This window comes from Phalaenopsis equestris, unplaced genomic scaffold (genome assembly GCF_001263595.1).
Source record: "Phalaenopsis equestris unplaced genomic scaffold, ASM126359v1 Scaffold000840, whole genome shotgun sequence".
In the NCBI taxonomy this organism is placed as follows: domain Eukaryota; kingdom Viridiplantae; phylum Streptophyta; class Magnoliopsida; order Asparagales; family Orchidaceae; genus Phalaenopsis; species Phalaenopsis equestris.
Window position 1 is genome coordinate 67,712 of NW_018165280.1, and position 22,230 is coordinate 89,941.

The 22,230-nt window shown below is 37.4% G+C and overlaps 1 protein-coding gene across 3 annotated transcripts in view; it reads right to left on the reverse strand.

Moving 5' to 3' along the window:
• LOC110031776 (protein SABRE) overlaps positions 1 to 22,230 on the reverse strand; it is a 142,097-nt gene that overhangs the window by 32,830 nt on the left and 87,037 nt on the right. For all 3 annotated transcript variants that reach the window (XM_020735171.1, XM_020735172.1, XM_020735173.1), the window contains one exon: positions 21,997 to 22,097. In XM_020735171.1, coding sequence (XP_020590830.1) covers positions 21,997 to 22,097 — 101 coding nt within the window. The remainder of the gene's footprint in view (positions 1 to 21,996; positions 22,098 to 22,230) is intronic.

Consider the following 22,230-nt stretch of genomic DNA (forward strand, 5'->3'; position numbering starts at 1 on the left):
ACAAAAAGAAATAAAAAATGGAAAAAAAAAATTTCAAACTTAGACTTCAAGCAATTCAACTAAAATTTTCCTAAAATAAGAAAATTTTGACTCATTTCCCTGACAACAATGCCTGAAAATGCTACGAGGCAAGTCGGTCAATCAAGTAATATAAGGATTATGACGAGGCATATTGATCCTATGAGGAAACTTATCAAATTCTTCTAACACATGAAATTCTAGTTTATTAAACCTACAAAGCTAGTTTTAAAGTTCAGTTCGAAAAAAAAAAATTCTAAAATTCTAATGCAAAAAAAAGAAAACTAAACAAGATTTTGTGAATTTTTTTAGGAATGAAAAATTCATACTCTTGTAACACCAGTCAAGGGATTTCTCGATATTTTTCCCATGAAGCCCACACTATTGTTAATATTGTTAACCTGTTGTAATTACATTGAATACCGGCGTAATTACACCGGTCTAGCATCTTTGCCCGCTTTGTATTTTACCTCTGTGAGCCATGTTCAACACCTATAACTTGCAAAATACCACCAAAACTCTTTCCACAAGCATGAAATCATGATAATTCAAATAAAATATGGCATTTAAAACAGTAAAATCGCATAAACTTATATTGTATCTGAAACCTCGAATCCCAGATCAAAAAATTCTCACAAAATGAGAGTGAAAGCTTTAGGTAATGTCTTATCTACAACAATCCAATCTGTCTTCTCAAAATTTGAACCGGACTACCCAAACATAGAAGGCTCTCAATAGCACAGAGAGTCCAAGAGGTTGAATTTCCAGAGCCCACTAAGATATATAAATACAATATTTTAGAGAGCTTTCGCTTAAATTAAAAGATTTGATTCTACTAGATCAATATGAATTGAAGTAATTGTCGGTCGTTTTATCATTCGAGGGTCGTTTGAATTTAATTTAATAGAGATATATATATAAGGTTATAATTAGGAAAATAATATTTTAATTTTGAAAAGTGAGACATAGTTTAGATGATAGTTTAGATAGTTGAGAACGATACCACAAGCAGTACACTATCTCAAAGGATATGCATATAACTTGTTGATAGGCTTAACCACCCAAACTAAAAGATTTGTAACATCTGTTTGGTCTGCGAAACTTTTTTATAAGTCGGCAAGTTTCCCTATTTAATACAGGAGATTAAATAGAGTTTATTTTAAGCTGGGTTTTTAAGTTCTCTATAACGACAAACCCCTATAGTTAATTACATCTTAAATGATCGAACTCACTTAACATGACTCTCGATTAAAATCAGTGATTTTTACTTCAAGATTGCAAAGTTTAGGTTTTCAAGGTTAAATGTGAGGAAATCAAAGGGAAATGATTCAAAAGAGGAACAATTACTTTCAAGGTCAATGGAGTGAAAGGTAGGGGATATCGGTGACTTCCCAACTATCCTACGATTGGACTTTAACTCTAAAGAGACATCCTACACTTCGTTGTCATGGTCTCGATCGCCGCTCCCTGTCCGCTTGCTTCACCGCTCCACTTCTTGGGAAAAAAACTACTCTAAGCTCCTTAATATATCGATTATAAGTTTGGGGTTGTGGTATGCAAAAATAATTAGTTATCGGGTAGGTGGCTCGCTATAGGGTACCTCTTAAACCAGTTGTCCTATTGTCCTCTAACCTAAAAGTCCCCTACAAGTCTATAGAAACAACATGAATTATTAAAGGGAACATGCTATGAAAAGCAATAAACAGTAAACAGTAGTATTGCAGGCATGAACTATGTGTGTATGCAGTAAAGTGTGCAATAGCGAAAGTAAACGTTGTAAATGTAAAACAAACCAGTATACCTGACGGGTAAGCGGATCCGGAAAAGACTCGAGAAAAAGTGGCAGATGACCCACGTTAACTTGAAGAAAATCGTCGAAGGTACGAGGGAAATCCAGAGAAAATTATGAGTGCTCTAGAAAGATTTCGATAAAACCGTAGGAAAACACACAAATCCGAGAAAAGAAAGGAAGTCGTAAGCATTCGAGTCGGGCTAGACTCAGATTTAGGTATTCTCGAGGGTCTCCGAAGGCAATTATCAGTCACCCGTATGTATAGAGCCTGACATTCAACTAGAAAGGTTTCTTGCAATACCAACTTAGGAGGGTACTCCTTAGCTCAGTACCGGTGATTGACCAGTAGACAATCAAATTATATTACTTAAAATTTATATTTCAGCATGCATATAAGTTTCATGCATATAAGAGAAAGTACTATCTATATTTTTGTAGTCAAATTACTTTTGTAAAAAGCGTATATGTTCTTATCGTATCTATTCTTATCAATTTTTTTATAAAATATGATTGTCCACAAATCGATTGCACTGTCGGGCTAGGAACGCCAACAACCTAAGAAGGCAAGAGTGTTTGGATTGAGTCTCGATATCGTAGAATGAAATATTATTTCGCTCTACCACCGAATGTCTTTATCATCAAGACTTAATACCCCAAAAAGACCGGCCAACTTACGATTTTGTTTGATGGTTTCACATATAGCTGCAGCTATATATGTGCACTTACTATACATGCGCACTTATATTTCAGACATAAGTGCCTAAAACTCAAACCAAGAAGCAAGAAAAGTGAACTGAAAAATAAAAAAAGCAAAAAAAAGGGCTCACCCTCCTACAAAATCGATTTACAAAGAAAAGCTCAAAACGGTAGGATGGTTAACCTAAAATATTCAACCGGTGGGACTCCTCCAATGAGCAATGAAATGGGGCACACCCATCAACGCTAACTAGAAACATCCCCGGAAGGCACAATACAAAAGGCTCCAAGCCACAACTAAAATTTCTCCAAATACCAAAAGGATTCTCCCTTTTTTTTCTCTTTTCTTTTATTGCAATCCATCTGGCCCAGAAGATTAGGCTCTGAATTCTCTCCCAACATTTAATATATCGTTCCTCGAAAAGAGGCATCCAAATTCTTCCAAACATAAGGATTAAAATATTTCAAGCCCTCAATTCCACCTCAAACTAAAGTTTCCATGAGGTTTAAACCCAACACAATACAAAGGAATCCAAACAGGCATTGTCGGGTAGGGCCAACAAGGAAGCCACCCAGCCAACACAAAAAAAGAAACCATCCAGATGTTCTCGGGTAGGGGCAGCAGGGAACAACCAAGCCACAAGAGAAGACGAGCTGGGATGCTCGCGGGTAAGGGCAGCAGCCCACAAAACCACAACAGGTGCTCACAGTCAGGGACAGCAGGGAACGACCAAATAGAAAGCCACAAGAGAAGACGAGCTGGGATGCTCACGGGCAGGAGCAAACCAAAACAATCAAACCAAGTGTTCACAGCCAGGGGGAAGCAGAGAACAACCAAACAAAACAAAAGAGAACCACAGGGACGATCGGGTAAGAACAACAGGAGGGAACAAATAAATAGATGCTCCCAGCTAGGGGGGCAACAGGAAAGCCACCAAGCCCAACACAAAGGAAGCCATGAAGAGGTTCTCACGGCTAAGAGCAGTAGGGGAACCAAATAGGTGCTCTCGGGTAGGAACAGCAGCCCACACAACCAACCCAGGTATTCACAGCCAGAGACAGTAGAGAACAACCAACCAACAACACAAAAGAAGATCACAGGGATGCTCTCGAGCAGGGGAAGCAAGGCAGCAGCCCATACTCACAGAAAAAAACCAACAAGGCTCTCAAGTAGAGCTACTAACAGAGAAGAAATACGACAAAACACCAGCAGTTTCATAACAGAGATGAACACCCACATATGATTCAAATAGAGGGGACAACAGAGGAACAGCAATATAGAGCCGCAAAACCAAACTTTCAAAAGCCCCAAAATTAAATGAAATTACTTATATATGTTTCGAACAGAATGACAACAAGGAAGCAAGCCAAAATCCAATAGCCCTCCCCCGAAATAAAACTTCCAAGCAGCCCAAAACAATTAAGTAAAACCCTGCATACATGTTTCGAACATAGGGACAGCAGGGAGCAACAGACCAAAGCCCAACAGCGTCAGAATGAAAGAACCCAACAGCTTCACAATTAAAGGAGTCCATCAACATATGTTTTGAACAGGAGGAAACAAAGAAGCACAAAACAAAGCCCCTAAAATAAAATTTCCAAAAGCCTCAGTGTTAAACCAATACAGCCACGAAAACCGCAGCCCAGGGGGCTAAAACAACACCTAAATTTCCAATGTTAAACCAAGGCAGCAAGAAAAACCACAGCCCAAAAGGCTAAAACATCCCTCAAACCTCAATATACCAGCATAGATATGGTAAGAACATAAGGAAGAAGCTAGCACGTGTGTAAGAATTAAACCATGCCTTTCTTAAAAGCCCACATTCTTAACTAATCAGCATGAAGCATTTAAAACAGACCTGACAGTATGCATTTAAACTAAAGCATTTAAAACAGACCTGACAGTATGCACTTAAACTAAAGTCAGCTAAAATCCAACAGTTAGTCATGATTCCAATATTTAATACCAGCCAAGACAAAATAAACCACCCCACGCATGCATTTGCCTCCTTTTTTCTTATAGAGAAGAGAACCATAAGCACAACCCCTATCGAACAGAGACAGAAAGCAGGGGAAGGGGAAAACGGGTACCTCGCTTGAGCCTTTGCAAACAAAAGAAGAGAATCAGAAAGCTTCCCAAACACCAAGCTCGCAAGGACGAGAGGCGATTCCGGCAGGGTCTCCCCCATATTCTCACTTCGTAACCCCACAGCAATCCCCTCCCATGGGCTTTTATAGGCACGGAAGAAAGAAAGAAAAGCTTGCGGGACTTACCCGGGCGAAGCCACCCCCAACAGGAAGAAGACAACACCGCAGCCAAGGCTACAGAGGGATGAATTATAGGGAAGGAGGGAGATTGCCACATTTGTGACTCAGGGAACAAACGCATAGAGTCAACCTACCGCGAATGGGTTCCCGCTCAGCGAGACGAAGCAGAAGATACTTTGGGAAGCAGCAGCTCGGGCAGAGGATGTCGAGAGAGACGAGGTCAACTCCTCGTTACGCGAAGAGACGGGACCAGTGAGAGGGAAGGCAAGGGTAGGGCTAAATCCAGGGATGGAACCAAGGGGAGCCGCGAGCTAAGGATTTAGGCGGAAATAAAAGACCCATCACCGACTTATATAACACAAATATATCCCCTCCAAAATATATATAATATTTAAATTTCTTCAATTTGCGCACCTCTCGCTCGTGCACAAAACCATATCGAAGTGGGAGTCCCTCCTAACTAAAGTCGACGTTCCGGACGTGCCGACACGGTTCATTTTGTCATCTGGGGTCATCCGGACGACCTCATTGACGGTCGGGTAGAAAACGCGTCAAATTCAACTTTCTTTAAAATTATCGCTCGTGATCGATCGTAGAGCCTCCTACGAGTGCAGGTAACGTGAATTTCGATAATTGAGTGCATCGATGCATGAACCGTGGCATTCGTGCATCGTGAGTGCACGGACGACACGAAGGGTTTCCTAAGGCTTTAGATCCTATGGGTACTCGACTCGAGCCTCGTCGCGCTAGTTTTAATCAATCAACTAAGCGTTGAAGATTTAGAACCGGTCCATTAAACTGTGAGTCAAGAAATGGCTCGAATTTCTAGTTGGTGCGGGTCCCAAGCTAGTCCTCTAAGAGAGTCAGTAGGGGAACCCTAGGGCTAGGTCCTAGGCTCCAATAAGAGTGAGAGACCTCACCAAAACGAGATCAACAGTAATATGTTATATTGTTCTGAGTGCATATAAATGATTAAGTTTATCACCCACCAAATTATGATAAATAGAATATCGGAAGAAATAAGGAGTAGATTCAATTAGCATCACAAATGCCACTAATAAGTCCCATGAGAAAAGGGTAAAAGTGGGGCATGCCAAAAGATGATACAAGCTTTCAAATTTCCGGAGTAAACAATTACAAGCAGGGCTACTAATACTAGAGTATATATGATGAAAGCATCAAATGCATGCAAGTTGATTCTTTTGGATCTAGAATGTGTTTGATTTTTATTTTTATTTTTTTTTCCAATCTCATTCACTTGATAACCAGCTTTACAACTCATAATTTGATGCTGGTGCCCAATTTTCGTAATTAGCTCTTCCATTTTTTATTGAAGGAGCATTCAGTCCTACAATCTGCATTTATTATTAAGGGGAAAAATCTTCTCTCATCCTAATAGAGTTTAAAAAAATGATAAGATCATAAAGCAGAGTCCGAGTCTTGAAACCCATGCACTTTGACTTCTGTTTTTCAGGTCATTTTTTTTCAAAGTTCTGGACTTACAATCACGGGCTTTGCATTTTCAAAGGTTATGTCAATTCTTTACTATACATATTGATAGAAGTAATAAACATTTTACAGATATTAAGTTTAATTTACTCATGGGGAGATGATACATTCTCTCATCCAATTAATGATATTCTAGACAGGTAAGATTTTCTTTAGGTGTTTGAACTTTAAAATTTATCAGGAATCAACAGTTTTCATATTCATCTCTCATTTTAAGGAAAATTGTCTTCTAATTAAGCTCAAGTGTAGTTTTGAATTTTAGTTATGAAGCTAGTTAAATAAATATCCCCTTCTTCATTGTAGAGATTACGATAAAATGACTGAAATATTGAACTATGACTCTATGACATTTCATCCCCCTAGGTATGCTTTAGGATTTACGTCTCCTGCGTGCTTTGAGGATTCAAAAACCTATTCTTAAGGATACTGCAACCCAGTGACTTCAGGATGTGACATAACTGACTTGGGGATTTGCCACTAGCAACATGAAGAACTTTTTAGTGTATATTCCTTGTGTTTTTTTAATATTGTTTGCACAATTACACTGCATGCCTTGCATCAATTTGAATCAAAGCAAATTTAATATTATTTTGCTCTCATTTTTATCAAATATTTATTTTTTTGCCCATTAATTTGTGATATTTCATGCAATTTAGTACATTATTACTTCCAGCAATTTCCTATAATTTTTTAACCCTTTTTCTCTATCTTGCGTTTCCTTTCCAAATCCATCATTGGTTTTGTTTTCCCTCACTCAGCTCCCTTGGTCCCTTCTCTCTCCTCCAGTAATAACCTCATACTTCCATTTCTTCTATCTCCATCCACATCCCTTCTCTCTCCTCAATAACATCACCAAATTTCCCTCAACTTAAAAATTCTCAAATAAAATTAAAGTTTGAAACAAAACAACAACAACAACAACAACAAAAACAAAGCCTTAAACCCACTACATGGGATTGGCTACATGAATCCTTTTTCTAAATAGGACAAGACTTGGGCAAGTTGCAGAACAAATTATCTTAATTTATTAAAATTAAATAAAATATAGCATTACCTGAATCATGAGAACCCCCAGCAACAATATCACGAAAAGAAGGAGAGGCTTCAAAAATAGTAAAATCCATGACAAGAGACGAAGAAACTAGAAGATCACAAGAGGAGAAAAGTTAGGGCAAACGATAAGAGAACGGGGCACCAAGAAACCTTTGACGCTCCAAGAACTCCTTGCCGCAAAAAAGACAAACAAACAACAAGAATAACGGCATGGGCCGAGGTCGTGTGCAGCGAAAGCAAGATCTCCATCGCGAGGAAGAAGAATTGGTTAGGAAGAGAGCGGAAGGCCGGATCAGTGGCGTGACGTTGCCAGCGAGGGGTAGACAGTCGGCGATTGGCCGGCGGGCTTCAGGTGCGATGAGGAGAGCAGCGTGATGGAGCTAGGGCATCCGAACTTCCTCGAAGGTTTCCTAAAAAGACTTCTAAAAGTAAATTTTCTTCGTCTTTTAAAAGTCAATTGGTTGATAGCTCTACTCTGGGGTTACTCGAGAAATTCGCTTGGAAAAATGGTAAGCCAGCCATTTTTCTTCAAGATGAGGATCACAATTTTCTTGTTGAGCCTTTGAAATTTACTCTGGTAGGTAAATTCTCCTTTGCCCATCCCAAAATGGAAGTGATTAGGAGATTCTTTTTGGATCTTAAAATTGTTGGTAAATGGAGTTTATGTTTTATTGATGGCAGACATCTTATGATTAAGCTAGAACGTGAGAAAGATTATGCTTCTGTTTTTCAAAGAAGGTTTTATTTATACATAAGTCTTACATGAAGATTTTAAAATGGACCCCCAAATTTAACCACAGAGAGGAATCTCCTATTGTTCCAATTTGGATTAAATTTTCAGGGTTAAAACTTCATTTATATAACATGAAATTTATTTATTCACTTGCATCTATTTTTGGTAGTCCGCTTAAGATGGATAATGTCGCTTTCAATTTCACGAGGCCATCTGTGGCCAAAGTTTTGGTGGAACGGGATGTCACTGCTAAATTTCAAGATACCGTGTGGATTGGTAACAGTGTTGATGAGCATTGGCAGTCGGTTAAAATGGAATTTGTTCCAAGCTACTATACGCATTGTAGAATGTTTGGTCACCTACATAATTCTTGTTATAGTGCTCATCCTGAGTTGCGCAAGAATAAAGAAAAGGTTCATGTCTATGGTAATGAAAGGGTTCAAGTTACTCAACCTAACTGCGGTAATGTGGGGGAAATTATTCCTCCAGCTATAGAGGAATTTGGTAGCAAAGCTGCTGAAGTTATTATTGTTAATGATAATGATGTTGCTATATTGAATGTGAATGTTATTACTACTTTTGGTATCACCATTGCTAATGATCTAAATGAGATGCAGGTTGAAAAGGAGACTTGCAGTGTTATCAATCTTGATGACTCTAATAGGGGCAATGTAACTAGTAAAGATTTGGATTTCATTTTGTTAGTCATATTATTTCTAACCATGAATCTGAAAGTGTTGTTGTTCCTCATCAAGATATGCCTCAAGATATAATTATTAATAAAAAAAATGAAAATTGTGAAACCACTTTAAGTAATTTTGTTGTAGATCATCATATTGTTAATATTGATAATATTATTGTAGAAGATGGTAATGCTTTAACCAGATCTGAACTTGAGGAAAATTGGATGGTTCAAAAATCTTACAGGAGAAGGAAAACTAAGGGTAGTCAGGAACAAAGTTATGTGAATCCTGCTGCTCTTAATGATCAACTTTTGGGTAAGAATTGGGATCCTAATAATTTGAATATTACCATTAGAATTACTAGAGGAATGAGAGAACAAGATGATGAAATTTAATACATTATTCTGGAATATTAGAGGCATTGCTAAGGATAATGCTTCTAATCGACTTAAGAATTTGATACGTTTTTTATCATCTGTCTTTCTTTGAAATTCTTAAACCTTTAGTTAATTCTTCCAACAATGATAGGTATGTTAAAAGATTTGGTAATTTTCATTACTTTGCTAATCTCAATAATAAGATTTGGTTTCTTTGAAATGATTATATTATAGTTGATATTATTAGTAATCATAATCAATTATTGCATGTTGATATTAATTTGAATGGGATTCATTTTCTTCTTACAATTATTTATATTGGTTGTCATAAGAAGGATAGAATTGAGTTATGAAATTTATTTAATTCAATTGGTACCACAACTGAACCTTGGTTAGTTGGGGGAGATTTTAATATTATTTCCTCTGTTGTTGAGAAGAATGGTGGTTTACCACCTAATCTTACTCTTACGTCTGTTTTTAATGAGGCTTTGTTGGATGTGGGTCTTTTTGATTTGGGGTTTCATGGTAATCCTTTTACTTGGAACTGTGGTCATGTCTTTGAAAGGCTGGATAAATTTGTTTCTAATTATGCTTGGATTAATTCTTTTTTCTGCATAAGGTTCATCATCTTGCGTTTTTGGCTTCTGATCATAACCCGGTTTTGATTAAAGTTAACGATAATATGGGTAAGAAGATTTATCATTTCTGTTTTTATAATATGTGGATTTTTCACCCTCTTTTTCTTATGGGTGTTAAAAAGAATTGAAATGCTGACAAGATGAATGTTGTGCATAATAGTCCTAATGTTAAGTTTTGGTTGCTTCAGAAAAATCTTGCTAAGTTTCTAAAAAATTGGAATTGGAGTTTTTGGAAATCTTAGTAAGGCTGTGGCTGATGCTGAGAAATGAGTTAAGGAGCTAGAATTAGATTACTGTAATAATAGTATTAACCTTGATCAATTGCTTCAAGGGCAGAATGATCTGACTAATGCTATTAATATAAATGAATCTTTCTATGCACAAAAAGCTGCTCGAGCTAATTTTTTAGATTGTGATAGAAACTCTGTCTATTATCATACTTGCATTAAGAGTAGAAGGACGCTTAACATGATTACTAATATTAAGAGTATTAATGGTAGTTCTTTCTCTAATCCAAATGATATTGTTAATGATGATGTTAGTTTTTTCTCTAATATATTTCATAATAATAGTAGTCCTTTTGCTCAAATTTATGCTGACTTGTATCCTATATCTTCTAGCTTGCATAATTTAAATCTTACTTATATTCCTTCTAAAGAGAAAATTAAGGATGTTATTGATAGCATGGAGGATGGCAAAGCTGCTGGTCAGGATGGTTTCACTGTGGATTTCTATAAGAATAGTTGGAATATTATTCATCTTGAAGAAAATTAAGGATGTTATTGATAGCATGGAGGATGGCAAAGCTGCTGGTCAGGATGGTTTCACTGTGGATTTCTATAAGAATAGTTGGAATATTATTCATCTTGAACTTGTTGAGATCATTCAGGATTTCTTTTATGCTAATGATTTACCAAGATATTTTAAATCTTCTAACATTGTTCAGATTTCTAAGGAGAATGGTAAGAATTCTTGGAATGATTTTAGACCTATCAGCATTAATGTCGTTATGTCTAAGATTATTTCTAAGATTATGGTTAAGAGAATTCAACCTATTTTAAATAGCATTATTTCTTTAAATTCGACTGTCTTTCTTAAAGAAAGGCAAAGAAAAAGGCAGATTGGGGACAATGCTATGACTGTGCATGAATTATTGTTTGACCTTGATAAAAGTAAAAGTTGTGGTAAACTTATTTTTAAGATGGATATTAAGAAAGTTTTTGATTCTATCAGGTGGGAATTTTTGCTTGAAGTTATTAAGGTTGTTGGCTTCAATGATGATTTTTTGCAATATTATTAAAAGAATTTTAAATAATAACTATTACTCTGTTACTATTAATGGTACCTCTAGTGGCTACTTTATGGCCTCTAAAGGCAATAAGCAGGAGGATCCTCTTTCTCCTTACTTATTTATTCTTACCTCTTTCTCCTCACCTACTTATTCTTACTTTTGACTATCTTTCTAAGTGTCTTAACAATCTTTTTGAAAAGTATGCTAGCCTAAACTATATACATAGAGGTGGTATTAGCATTTCTCATCTTTTTTTTGGAAGAATGACCTTATACTTTTTACTAATTCTCATAAGAGATCCATCAAAAAGATTTGGAAGGTGATCGAAGGTGATCTCTCATATGCAATCTCATATGCAAGATGTATCCGGTTTAGTTTTTAAGATTTGTAAATAATATTTTTATTGTTCCAAATATATATCTGCTGATAAGAAGAACTGGATTGTTGATTATACAAATTATGTTAAGGCTAATTTACTCTTGAAATATCTAGTTTCATCCTTGACAAAAAAGTTAGGAAGAATTATCTCTTTTCTGAATTGTTTGATAAGATTAGAATGCAAATTTTTTCTTGGGAGCATAAGTTCTTATCTTTCGGTGGACGTGTTGCTTTACTTAAGAGCATCTTTACCTCTCTTCCTCTTTATAATATGCAAGTGATGTGCATGCCTCTTGGTTTCATTAAGAGGTCGGAGATATTATTTAACAAATTTCTTTGGGAGGGTTTTGGTAAGAAGAATGTTCATTGGAATAGCTGGGAGAAGCTCTATAAACCGGTTGATAAAGGTGGACTTGGTTTTCGTAGGCTTATTGATTCTGTTAGAATTAATTATATGAAGTTTTGGCTTAGGTTTCGAATGGATAATTCTATTTGGGCTTCTCTGCTCTGAGCTAAGTATTGTTCTACTTCTCATCCCCTTTCTATTTCCTTTTATTTTTTTATTTGGAGGGAGATGCTTAAGGTCTCTTCTCAAGTAGACGAGATGTTATGTTGGGATGTTGCCAATGGGGATGTGGCTTTTTGGTATGAGGACTGGCTTGGTAAGGGTGCTTTTGGCGACTTCTATGGGGGTCCTCAAGATATTAATATAAAGGTTAAAGATTTATGGGTTAAGCAAAGTTGGATTTTGTCTCAGCTGGTTCCTATTGTGCATTGTAATGATGCTAAGTTTATCTCTCAAATTCCTATTATGCCTGATAAAAAAGTTGTTCCTAAGGTTAAAGGTAAACTTGGTGATTCGATTACAAAGTCTTTTGCTATTCATATTTTTTCTTATCGGGGAATGGATCTTAGCTGGAATTGGAATAAATGGGTAAAGTCTTCTATTTCTTTTTTTTTTAGGGTTTTTTATAAGATCATACCTTGTGACAATATTCTTAAGCTTAAAGGTTTAATGATTGCTTCTAAGTGTGTTCTCTGTATGAATGTTGATGAGTCTCTTTGTCATATTTTTAGTAATTGTACTTTTGCTTTGGTTGGACTAGTGTTTTTTATATTTGTGATAGGAGGGATGTTTTTTTCTGGGTATCCTAACATTACTGTTATTTATGATAATTGGAAAGACAAGGGGCATGATTTCTTATACAATATACCTTCTATTGTTCTTTGGTTTATTTGGGTCTTTAGAAACTCTATGAGATATTCTGACAAGACTATTACCGCTAATATTACTTTCTCTAAAATTTATTCTTATATGAGTAAGAGTCTTTCTTTTAATGGTATGAAACATACTAACAATGTTTATGTGAAAGTCATTCTTACTAAACTCTCTCTCAGTTTTACTATTAATTCTCATTACTTTTGTAAAAGTAGTTTGGAATAAGCCTTATGCTCTTTTTCTTAAAATTAATTGTGATGGGAATGGTGCGGATATTGGAGGAGTTTGTAGGGATTGGAGCGGTTCTGTCATTTATTCGTTTGTTGCTGCTTCTCTTCCAGTTTCTCTGATTGCTGCAGAAGCTGATGCTATTATCTGCGTTTTATTGATTGCTAAGAAGAAGAGTTGGCAAAATATTATAGTTGAGACTGATTCCCTTATTCTATGGAAGATTTGCAGATCTATTTTAGCGTGTCGTTGGAGTTTACATTTGCAGGTTAAGAGGATTCTTCATCTGGCCAAAGATTTTAATGTGAATTGGTCTCATACTAGAAGAGATGGTAATGTTGTTGTCAATTGGGCAGCTAAATTAGGATCTTTTCTGCGAGCACCTTTCATTTCTAAAATCTTACCTGATGATCTTCATAGATTGGTTCTTTTGGATTTGTAGGTGTTTAGTTTGTTGGGGTGTTTGGGGGTGTGTTGAGTTGTATTTTGCTTTGTTTGGAAAGATGACATTTTTTTTTCTTTTTCTTTTTTTTGGATTGTAGAGTGCGTGTGTGGGACCTCTTTCCCGATTTTGTAATTTACTCATTTGGAATAAAATGAGAAGTCGAATAACGCTCTTTTATAAAAAAATAATAATAATAAAATATGACACTCCATAGGACATAAAGGAGACAAAGAATTCATGTAGCCGACCCACTTAGTGGGATAAAGACATGTTGTTGTTGTTGTAGTAATAAAAAACCTCAAGTAACTCAATTTCTTCAATTTAAAATCTAAATCTAATCTCATATTTAACTCAAATCCCTAACTGATTTCCCTAAAATTCCTAATCAAAACTTGCCAACAAATCCAATCCATGAATTACATTCAATAAATCTAGGTTAGCCACAATAATTCAAATACAAATATTTTAAATCCCACAAGAAGGATACACGTTGAAGCTATAACCCCTCAACATCAACTTGTGAGCCTCCTCTAGCACTCACCATCTTTTTAAAGATAATTCATGTTTGGCATACCCAACCAAGCATCCAAAGCCGAACACCTCATCCTTCTCTCATCATTTTTTTCTTTTCAAAACACACAAATATATCTCATTTCATGACCGATACCCGCGTTAACCCAATAACGCAACGGAATGAAAATTATCATTGCTTAAATTCAAAGGAGATTACCAACAAAAACACTTGAAAATAGGAAAACAACAATGCAAACACAAAAACCCCCTAGGGCGAGGATCGAACGTGATGGGCTACAGGTTGAGGTAGTGGAAACGAAGAGTTGTAGGCGGTAAGAAGCTTAGCGGCAGAGGAAAAAGTGGTATTGTGGCTGGACAACATGCAGGGGGCTGCAGAACGTGTGGCAACCGACAGTTGAAAGTGGGGTGGTGGGGGTGTGGCATCAAATGGAAGGTGGTTGGAGCATGCGACAGCAAGCAAGAAAGGGAGGTTTGGCAGTTGGACAGCAAACAGGGGCTGCAAAAAGACGCAGCAGCGAGCAGGGGAGCACGAGAGAGAGGAAAACGAAGAGAAAATCACCAACCTAGAGCAGGATACAACTGGAGCACCACTTGTTCTAGAACACAAACCTAGCAAGGGAGAAGGATGCCAAAGATAGAAATTTGAAGCAAAATACAGACCAAACATACATAAAATAACATATAAAAACTATAAGGGTAGCTAAGGGTGGGGCCTTCTTACTTGGCAACAATTCCCTATGAAGCACTACTTGTGCGGCTCTCTCCTCCCTCGCGATGAACTGGTTCACGTAAAATTGCACCCGGCACGACAGCTAGAGCTGTCGCGCCCTACATCTTGTGTGGGAGACGCACCCGCGCCATGCGGTAGAAGCACTTGCGTCAATATCTCAAAGTTGGGGGAGCTTCGTCCTCATCTATCACTGCCGAGGCTTTTGGTTCCTCATAGCACATATTCAAATCTGCTACATTGAAAGTAGCGGAGCTGCTATAGGGCCCGTTTGGGGCAGATTATAGGGAGCAGCGGCATTTTCAAAACGCTGCCTTCCTGTTTGGATATCACGTTCGGGCAAAATTATTCGTGCCGCGGCATTTTTTTATCATTGTTTTCTTCATAATTTCGCAAGCCGGCTCCCCCCTGCGTCCCGCGTCCAATAGGAAAAAATTACTGTGTTGTCCTTCGCTCTCCGCCTCGCCTCCTCCCCGGGAGAGAATCCCAGTTATGCACACCTTTCGCCTTCGCATCACCCGTGACGATCCCTTCCCTCGCTGCCCTTCTCCTCCGCTTCGCTCGACCTACAGACCTCAGCAACTCCCATCTTTCTCCTGCTTCGTACCGTCGCAGCTTTTACAGACCTCCGCAACTCCAATCTTTCTCCTGCTCCGCTCTGTCGCGGCTTCTACGAACCTCTGAAACTCTCATATTTCCCTCCTCCGCTCCATTCCGCTCCTACCCAAAAGCACCGAGGAAGGTAACAACTTGATCGCGGCTTCTATAGACCTCTGTTCCTACCTGAAAGCATTGAGGAAGATGACCCCATATTTCTCCTCCTCCGCTCCCCTCCGAAACTCCTCATATTTCTTCCCCCAAAATAAAAAATTGTGAGGTAGAGTGTCTTCGACTTACAAGTTGTTACCGAAGAAGAGAGGCAGCAGCAGTTCTTGGAAAATGGTGAACAACGTATATGTATTTCTTCTTATTTCATTTCTATGTTGAACTAATTAATTTTTTTTACTGTTAATTGTAATTGTATTTCTTTTGACACTCACAAAATGATGAACAATATATTTTAATTTTTGTAACTGAACTACAATAGTTTGAGACTTCTATTCTATCAATTATTTTCCTCATTAGTTCTGTTGCAAATAGCTTAACCAAACAGGGGCAAAATGATCATTTATCCAACAACAGCTCCCAGTAAGCTGTTCTGAATAAGCTGCCTCAAACAACAAGCCAACTTATTCTGATAATCTACAGATTATCAGAATAATCTGCTTATCAGCAGAATATAAATAATCAACAGCTGCCACAAACAGACCCATAATCTTCCGGGGTTGAGTTATACATCAAAATAATGTGCAATTTTATGTATTCATTTTATGCTTAAATTTGTGATATTGCACTTTAAATAGGGGTATTTTCATGTTTTGTTGCAGGTATATCGATTTTAGGCAATTGTAGCAAAATGAAGAAATTTGGAGTCAAAACGGAGCATTTCAACATCCTGGCACCAGAGCGCCGTTTTACAAAGAAGCGGCGGCAAAAGCGCCAAAATTGGCGCCAGAATCCAGAACAGCGTGGACTTCAATAGGCTGGCGCCGGAGGAGCCAGAACTAGCGCCAGAGACGAAACAAGACGGAATAAGGCAGTTAGTGACTATTTTTTAGCGATTTTTTAAGACTCCAATCAATTCAAACACCCCATAGAGTGATTCAATGCATCTAGACACTTTGGAAAGACTCTTGAATGAATGGACTTGTCTCTTGGTGTGAAGAGGTATGTCTTTTGGGAAAAAATGAGCAAATTTTGAATTCTCTTGAAATGAAGGCTGACCCTAATTTAAAAAAGAGATGAGTCTAGAGAAGAAGGGGGGAGAGAGGTTCAAAGATAAGAGGGGGGTGAGAGGTTTGAAGAGAGAGGGGGCGTGAGAGAGAAGTCTTGGGAGAAGAAAGAATTTTCTTCTAGAGTCGTAAGAGGAGGGGCGGTAAGAGATTTCTTCAACACTACATTTCTAAGAGAGGATTGAGTGTGAATGTAAAGAAAGAAAGTGTTTAACGGGAACTTCAAGTGATTTGCTTGAGAATGAGTGTTAGCTAAGTTGTGTTCTTTCCTTTCTTTGTTATGTAAACTTATTTTTATGTATATAATTTATGTTTTGTCGTATCATTCTCATGAATTTTGACTAATCTTCTTTATCTTTTTCCCTATGATGAGATATAGTTTTGTCAAGAATTAATTTTGTTATATAAGGTTTTATATGTCAATAAATTGTGATGATTCAAACTCTGATCTTTATTTACTTTTCGATATGGCCAATTGAAATGTTAAAATTTATTGAGAAACATAAGATCCTAAAAAGATATGATTTCCACAATAAGGTAAGAATCACATTCAATTTCATGAATGAGAACTTAATCCATGGGATTGCATGCAAATAAACAGGGAAATATACTTTGATAGGCGTAAAATTAGAGATTTTAAGGTGACAGATTAAAATCTCTGGTTTGGTTCAATGCTTGGAAACTAAAGCGAGATTGTTAGCCTCAAGGGAGAGAGAAGTGAGAGTTCTGGAGTGGCAGCCAGTATCCTCTAAACCTAATCAAGGATTTAGGGACTGTATTAGTCAATGTTATTTATGTACTCTCTGAAGATAAAGAATAAGATTGCTCATGACACAATACAAATTTATATGTATTTTAAATGATTTTAACTACTTTACAATCCATAAACTCATTGTAAAGAGGAATAATGCTTTCTTAAATTTAAACTCTTCACTACAAAACTTTGTTTAGTCTTTATAAGTTTAGTTTTGAAGTTAAGCAAATAGTTAAGTTAACTTAGTTCTTTTAACTACATTTCATTTAGTACACATTAAATTTTCCTTAGATTTATTTTGCTTACTTAAATTTTATAGTTTGAATATTGTGTTTGACGTTATAACTATAAGAATTTCCAATTCCCTGTGGGACCAATACTTAGGACTCCATTAGAGTCATTTATTACTTTAGCGATACGTATACTTGCGTTATTATTACAGTTTGACAGCTTAAAGATTTTAAAAGATAAAATTATTTATACTAAATTTATTTTTATTTGGATTTAACTACATATTTATTACTCGTGTTGTCGTGTGTGTATTGTAGTATTGAAAGATATTTACAACGCACCACAAAACTGCCGCATCAAGGAGCCTTCAAGTACGGTTCGAGTAGCACCTGGATTCCCTTGACGACTGCATTAACCCCCAAAACACCTTAGGAGTTTTCCCCATTTGAGAGAAAACATCCCTATCAATCCACCCATATAAGAGTACCCTACTGTGTTGAATCGTAATTTCATGTCAAATGTATTCTGTTGAGTTCTGGAAAAACAACCCAAGATTGTCCAACCCAATCAGGGGTGAAGAAAATAAGAATTTCTTTAAGTGGTAGCAGCCATGGTAGAAAGCTAGCAAATAAGATGTCCTAAAACTCTCTTCATATTGATTGTCTCGTGTCCACTCTTCTCTCTTATGGTCCTCAGTCATCCCCCTGATCCTCCCAATACTTCTCTATCGACAAGGGAAACTCTAATCTCGGACTTCGTAAAAAAGAAAAAGGGTTATGTGCTTGACATATTTGGTGAATGAGCCCATCATGTTGAGTCTTGTTATCATACTGCCAGGATCTTCCTAGCAAAAGATGACAGACATCCACCCACATCACACCAAACTTGATCCAGTAGCTGGCTCCCAATCGAAAACTCCACGAGACAGGTTTCGCCCATGCTGACCTTATTATCCTTCTTCAACCAAATCAGGGAATATGGGAAGGAATGTCTCTGAATCGTGATGTTCAATTGTCCAACATCAGTGTGGATCTCATATCCCTGCTGTTATATCCATCGATGATGATGATGCATATGTTTCCCTTCACGGTGCAATGAGTGTAGAATATATTGTGATGAAGCCATTGTAGCTCATTCGACGCCTCAGTTTGAAGGACTCGCTAAACTACAAGCATCTCACACTCACTGATACTCCTCACCCTTTTCTTCAGCTACTTCCTTGTCGCTAACGTCCTCTACTGCATCTTACTCAGTAAAGGACGCAACCCGGCTCGTCGGGCAACTGGAGTCGATGTTATCATACTGCCAGGATCTTCCTAGCAAAAGATGACAGACATCCACCCACATCACACCAAACTTGATCTAGTAGCTGGCTCCCAATCGAAAACTCCACGAGACAGGTTTCGCCCATGCTGACCTTATTATCCTTCTTCAACCAAATCAGGGAATATGGGAAGGAATGTCTCTGAATCGTGATGTTCAATTGTCCAACATCAGTGTGGATCTCATATCCCTGCTGTTATATCCATCGATGATGATGATGCATATGTTTCCCTTCACGGTGCAATGAGTGTAGAATATATTGTGATGAAGCCATTGTAGCTCCTTCGACGCCTCAGTTTGAAGGACTCGCTAAACTACAAGCATCTCACACTCACTGATACTCCTCACCCTTTTCTTCAGCTACTTCCTTGTCGCTAACGTCCTCTACTGCATCTTACTCAGTAAAGGACGCAACCCGGCTCGTCGGGCAACTGGAGTCGATGTACCCAAATTCATAGCATCTGAAATATTTTCTGGCTACAACAGTAGTGGACATGCTACTCTTCTCAAGCTTCTTATCACCATGAGTGACTCTGTCCTTATCCTGATCAGTCTTCTCAACTCCTTGAGGTGTGCTCTCGCTGTTTGAATGGTGGTGGTTACCAGATCTATTTTGTTGTCTCTCCACCTTTAATGTTAAGGTCCGGATATCTACCTACGAACATCAAGACTGCAATTGAACAATGTTGCTGATAGCTGGCAGACCTCGTAGATATTGAGCTATAGTATGTTCCTCTCGCTCGACCAATTCACATTTCATTTGAAACTGATTAAATTGTGTTGTCAACTCCTCCACCGATAGGTCTCTCTGTTGCAGTGATGAAGCCTCGGAAACATATCCTGACGATAGTAAAATAAGTATTTCCTCTACATCTCTTTTCCATCTTCTCCCATCTGGTAATCTTTTTACTTTCTTCTCTCCTTTGTCTCTGCAAGTTTTTCCATCACAAGGGGACGCTCTTTTTCCAATTTGATGGACGCAAGCACCCTATTATCTTCTGTCACTTCTTTGTACCTAAAGATAGTATTGTGGTTGGACAACAAGCAAGGGGTTTGCAGAAAGGCTTGGCTGCCAACAGCAGGGCAATGGGAGGGGAGCGGCACCAAAAAGATGGTGGATGGAGCATGCGGCAACAAGCACGAAAAGGTAGTTTGGCGGCTGGACGGCAAACAAGGGTTGCAAAAATGTACGACAACGAACAGGGGAGCACGGGAGAGGGAGGAAAACAAAGAGATAATCATCACCATGGAGCAGGAAACAGCCGGAGCACATGTCCTTGGATACAACCCTAACAAGAGACAATGGCATCGATGACAGAAATCTAAAGTGAAAAACAGACCTAAAATACAGAAAATAACATATGAATACTACTATGCTAGCTAAGTGTGGGACCCTCTCAGTTAGACGACAAATATCATGAAGAACTGCTCGTGCTGTTCTCTCCTCCCTCGAGATGAACTGGTCACACGAAATTGTACCTGACAGCTAGGGTTGCCATAGCCTATGTTCTGTGTGGGAGACACACTCGAGCCGTAAGGGAGACGCACCCACGTCAATGACAGTAAGCAATGTTTAGTACAAGCCCTCTCTCACAAATATCGAGGCCTCCCCTTTCTTCTTTTCAATTTTCAAAATTACCCAATAGGCTTCATTTTTGCTAAGTATAACAAACCAAAATAGTTAAGATGAGTGACAGCCACAACTATCATTCTACGATTGCCATAGCAGCTATTCCTCTGTTTGGAATATAAATTTAGCCATCATTATCTTTGTATTCGATAATGAGAGGTCAAAAGCTTGATAATTTGGAACATTCAGCTCATGAATCGATGAAGAGCCAAAGGGAGTTGACCAAGGATAGTTCAGATTAAGCCTAAGAGCTTTGAGAAAAAACTGAACTAATATTAGATGAAAAGATTGCCCATTATTAGTTGGCAAAGAGCTTCCTAATGCAACTACAAGTGGTGCTTTTAACTGACTGAAAGATGAAATTAGCACAGTTAAATATTGATTTATAATGAGGAGTCTAGCCATACAAGCTTTATTATCCATTTATCGAGATGATATTTCTAGACCATTGGAAAAGGGAGTGGCCCATACAAACAAAGAAGTTAACCACACCCCAATTCAAATTTTATTTAATTATTTTTATGGTAGCTATTCCGTTATTTTGGATTCAAGAACTCTACTCCCTACTATTTCCTAAAGATATAAGAATACCAAAACGATTGTTTTTCTGCATACACTTGCCCTCGTTCATCAAATCAAAGCATCAAAGTTCTGCAGGAGTTCCTACTACTAATGAATCAATAAGCCAATGCATTACGACTAAAGTTTAATTGTGATCTAAAAGAAGATAAGGATATGATCTATCTTAAAGAAAGTGTATGCTTCTATTGATTGATTGTATCATTGGCACATTGCTCCTTCAGTCTTCAAACTTTTAGAGATATTCCGCCACTCTTACTCTATGGAGATGAGCTCCTCCCACCCTAAAGAATTGAAGAAGTACATCATCCAAATATATGATTGATGATAACCTAGATAAATATGATGACGTGCGTCCACACACACACATACTTATATAGAGTTCTATTTATTAAATTTCTATAAATAAGTTTTTATTCATTGTAAAATAAAACATCAAGTTATGACTCTATGAGATTTCATTCTATCATGGATGCTGGAAATTTCAATCGATCCTGTATTTTTAGGATTCAACAAATTTCCTCGAGGATTCGACAATCTAACTTCTTTATTATAAATCAACTCGAGAAGTTGTTTAGTATCGATTCAATGTGTTTTCTTCCTTGCTTCTATTGTTTTTCACAATTCCATTGTTTAACATGCTTTAGGGTGTTGAATTTTGGGTTGTATGCACATACCTTTAAAGGAATAGATAAAATAAGCACTTTGGTGAGCTTGAGGAAACAAAATGAGACAAAGTAAAAACTGTAATAAAAGTTCCTAACAAAGAAAGCAAGGAATTGCTAAGCATTGAAATAAATTGTCAAATGATCATCTAGCAAGTTTTGAATGTTTTTCTTAAGACGGGAAATGGTCCAGAATCAACCTTTTGGAGTAGCATGACCCATATTGGAAGCCAAAATCTCAGAATTCTTAAATGGTTACCTCCTTATACCAAACAGCACAAATAACAAAAAAAGGATCTGCACATTCTTAAAAAGAATTCTACCTCATCACAGAAAGAGTACAAATATTCAGACTTGATAGAAAAAGACTGTTAAATAACATATTGTGCGTACATTAGCTTCTTCTGAATGAAGGTTGAATTGAGGCTGAATAACATTCACCATAAAGTGGCGTGCCCCATCCTCTTCAGAGTCGCCAATCCGTCCATGATTCACTATCAAGAAAATAACTGAAGGTTAATACTTCGACAAAGATGAAAACGTTGCAGAAAATTGTATTTAAGATTTATACCACAGAAATGTAAAGCGTTTTTAAACAATAAATAACATTAGAAGTATTTTTAGAAA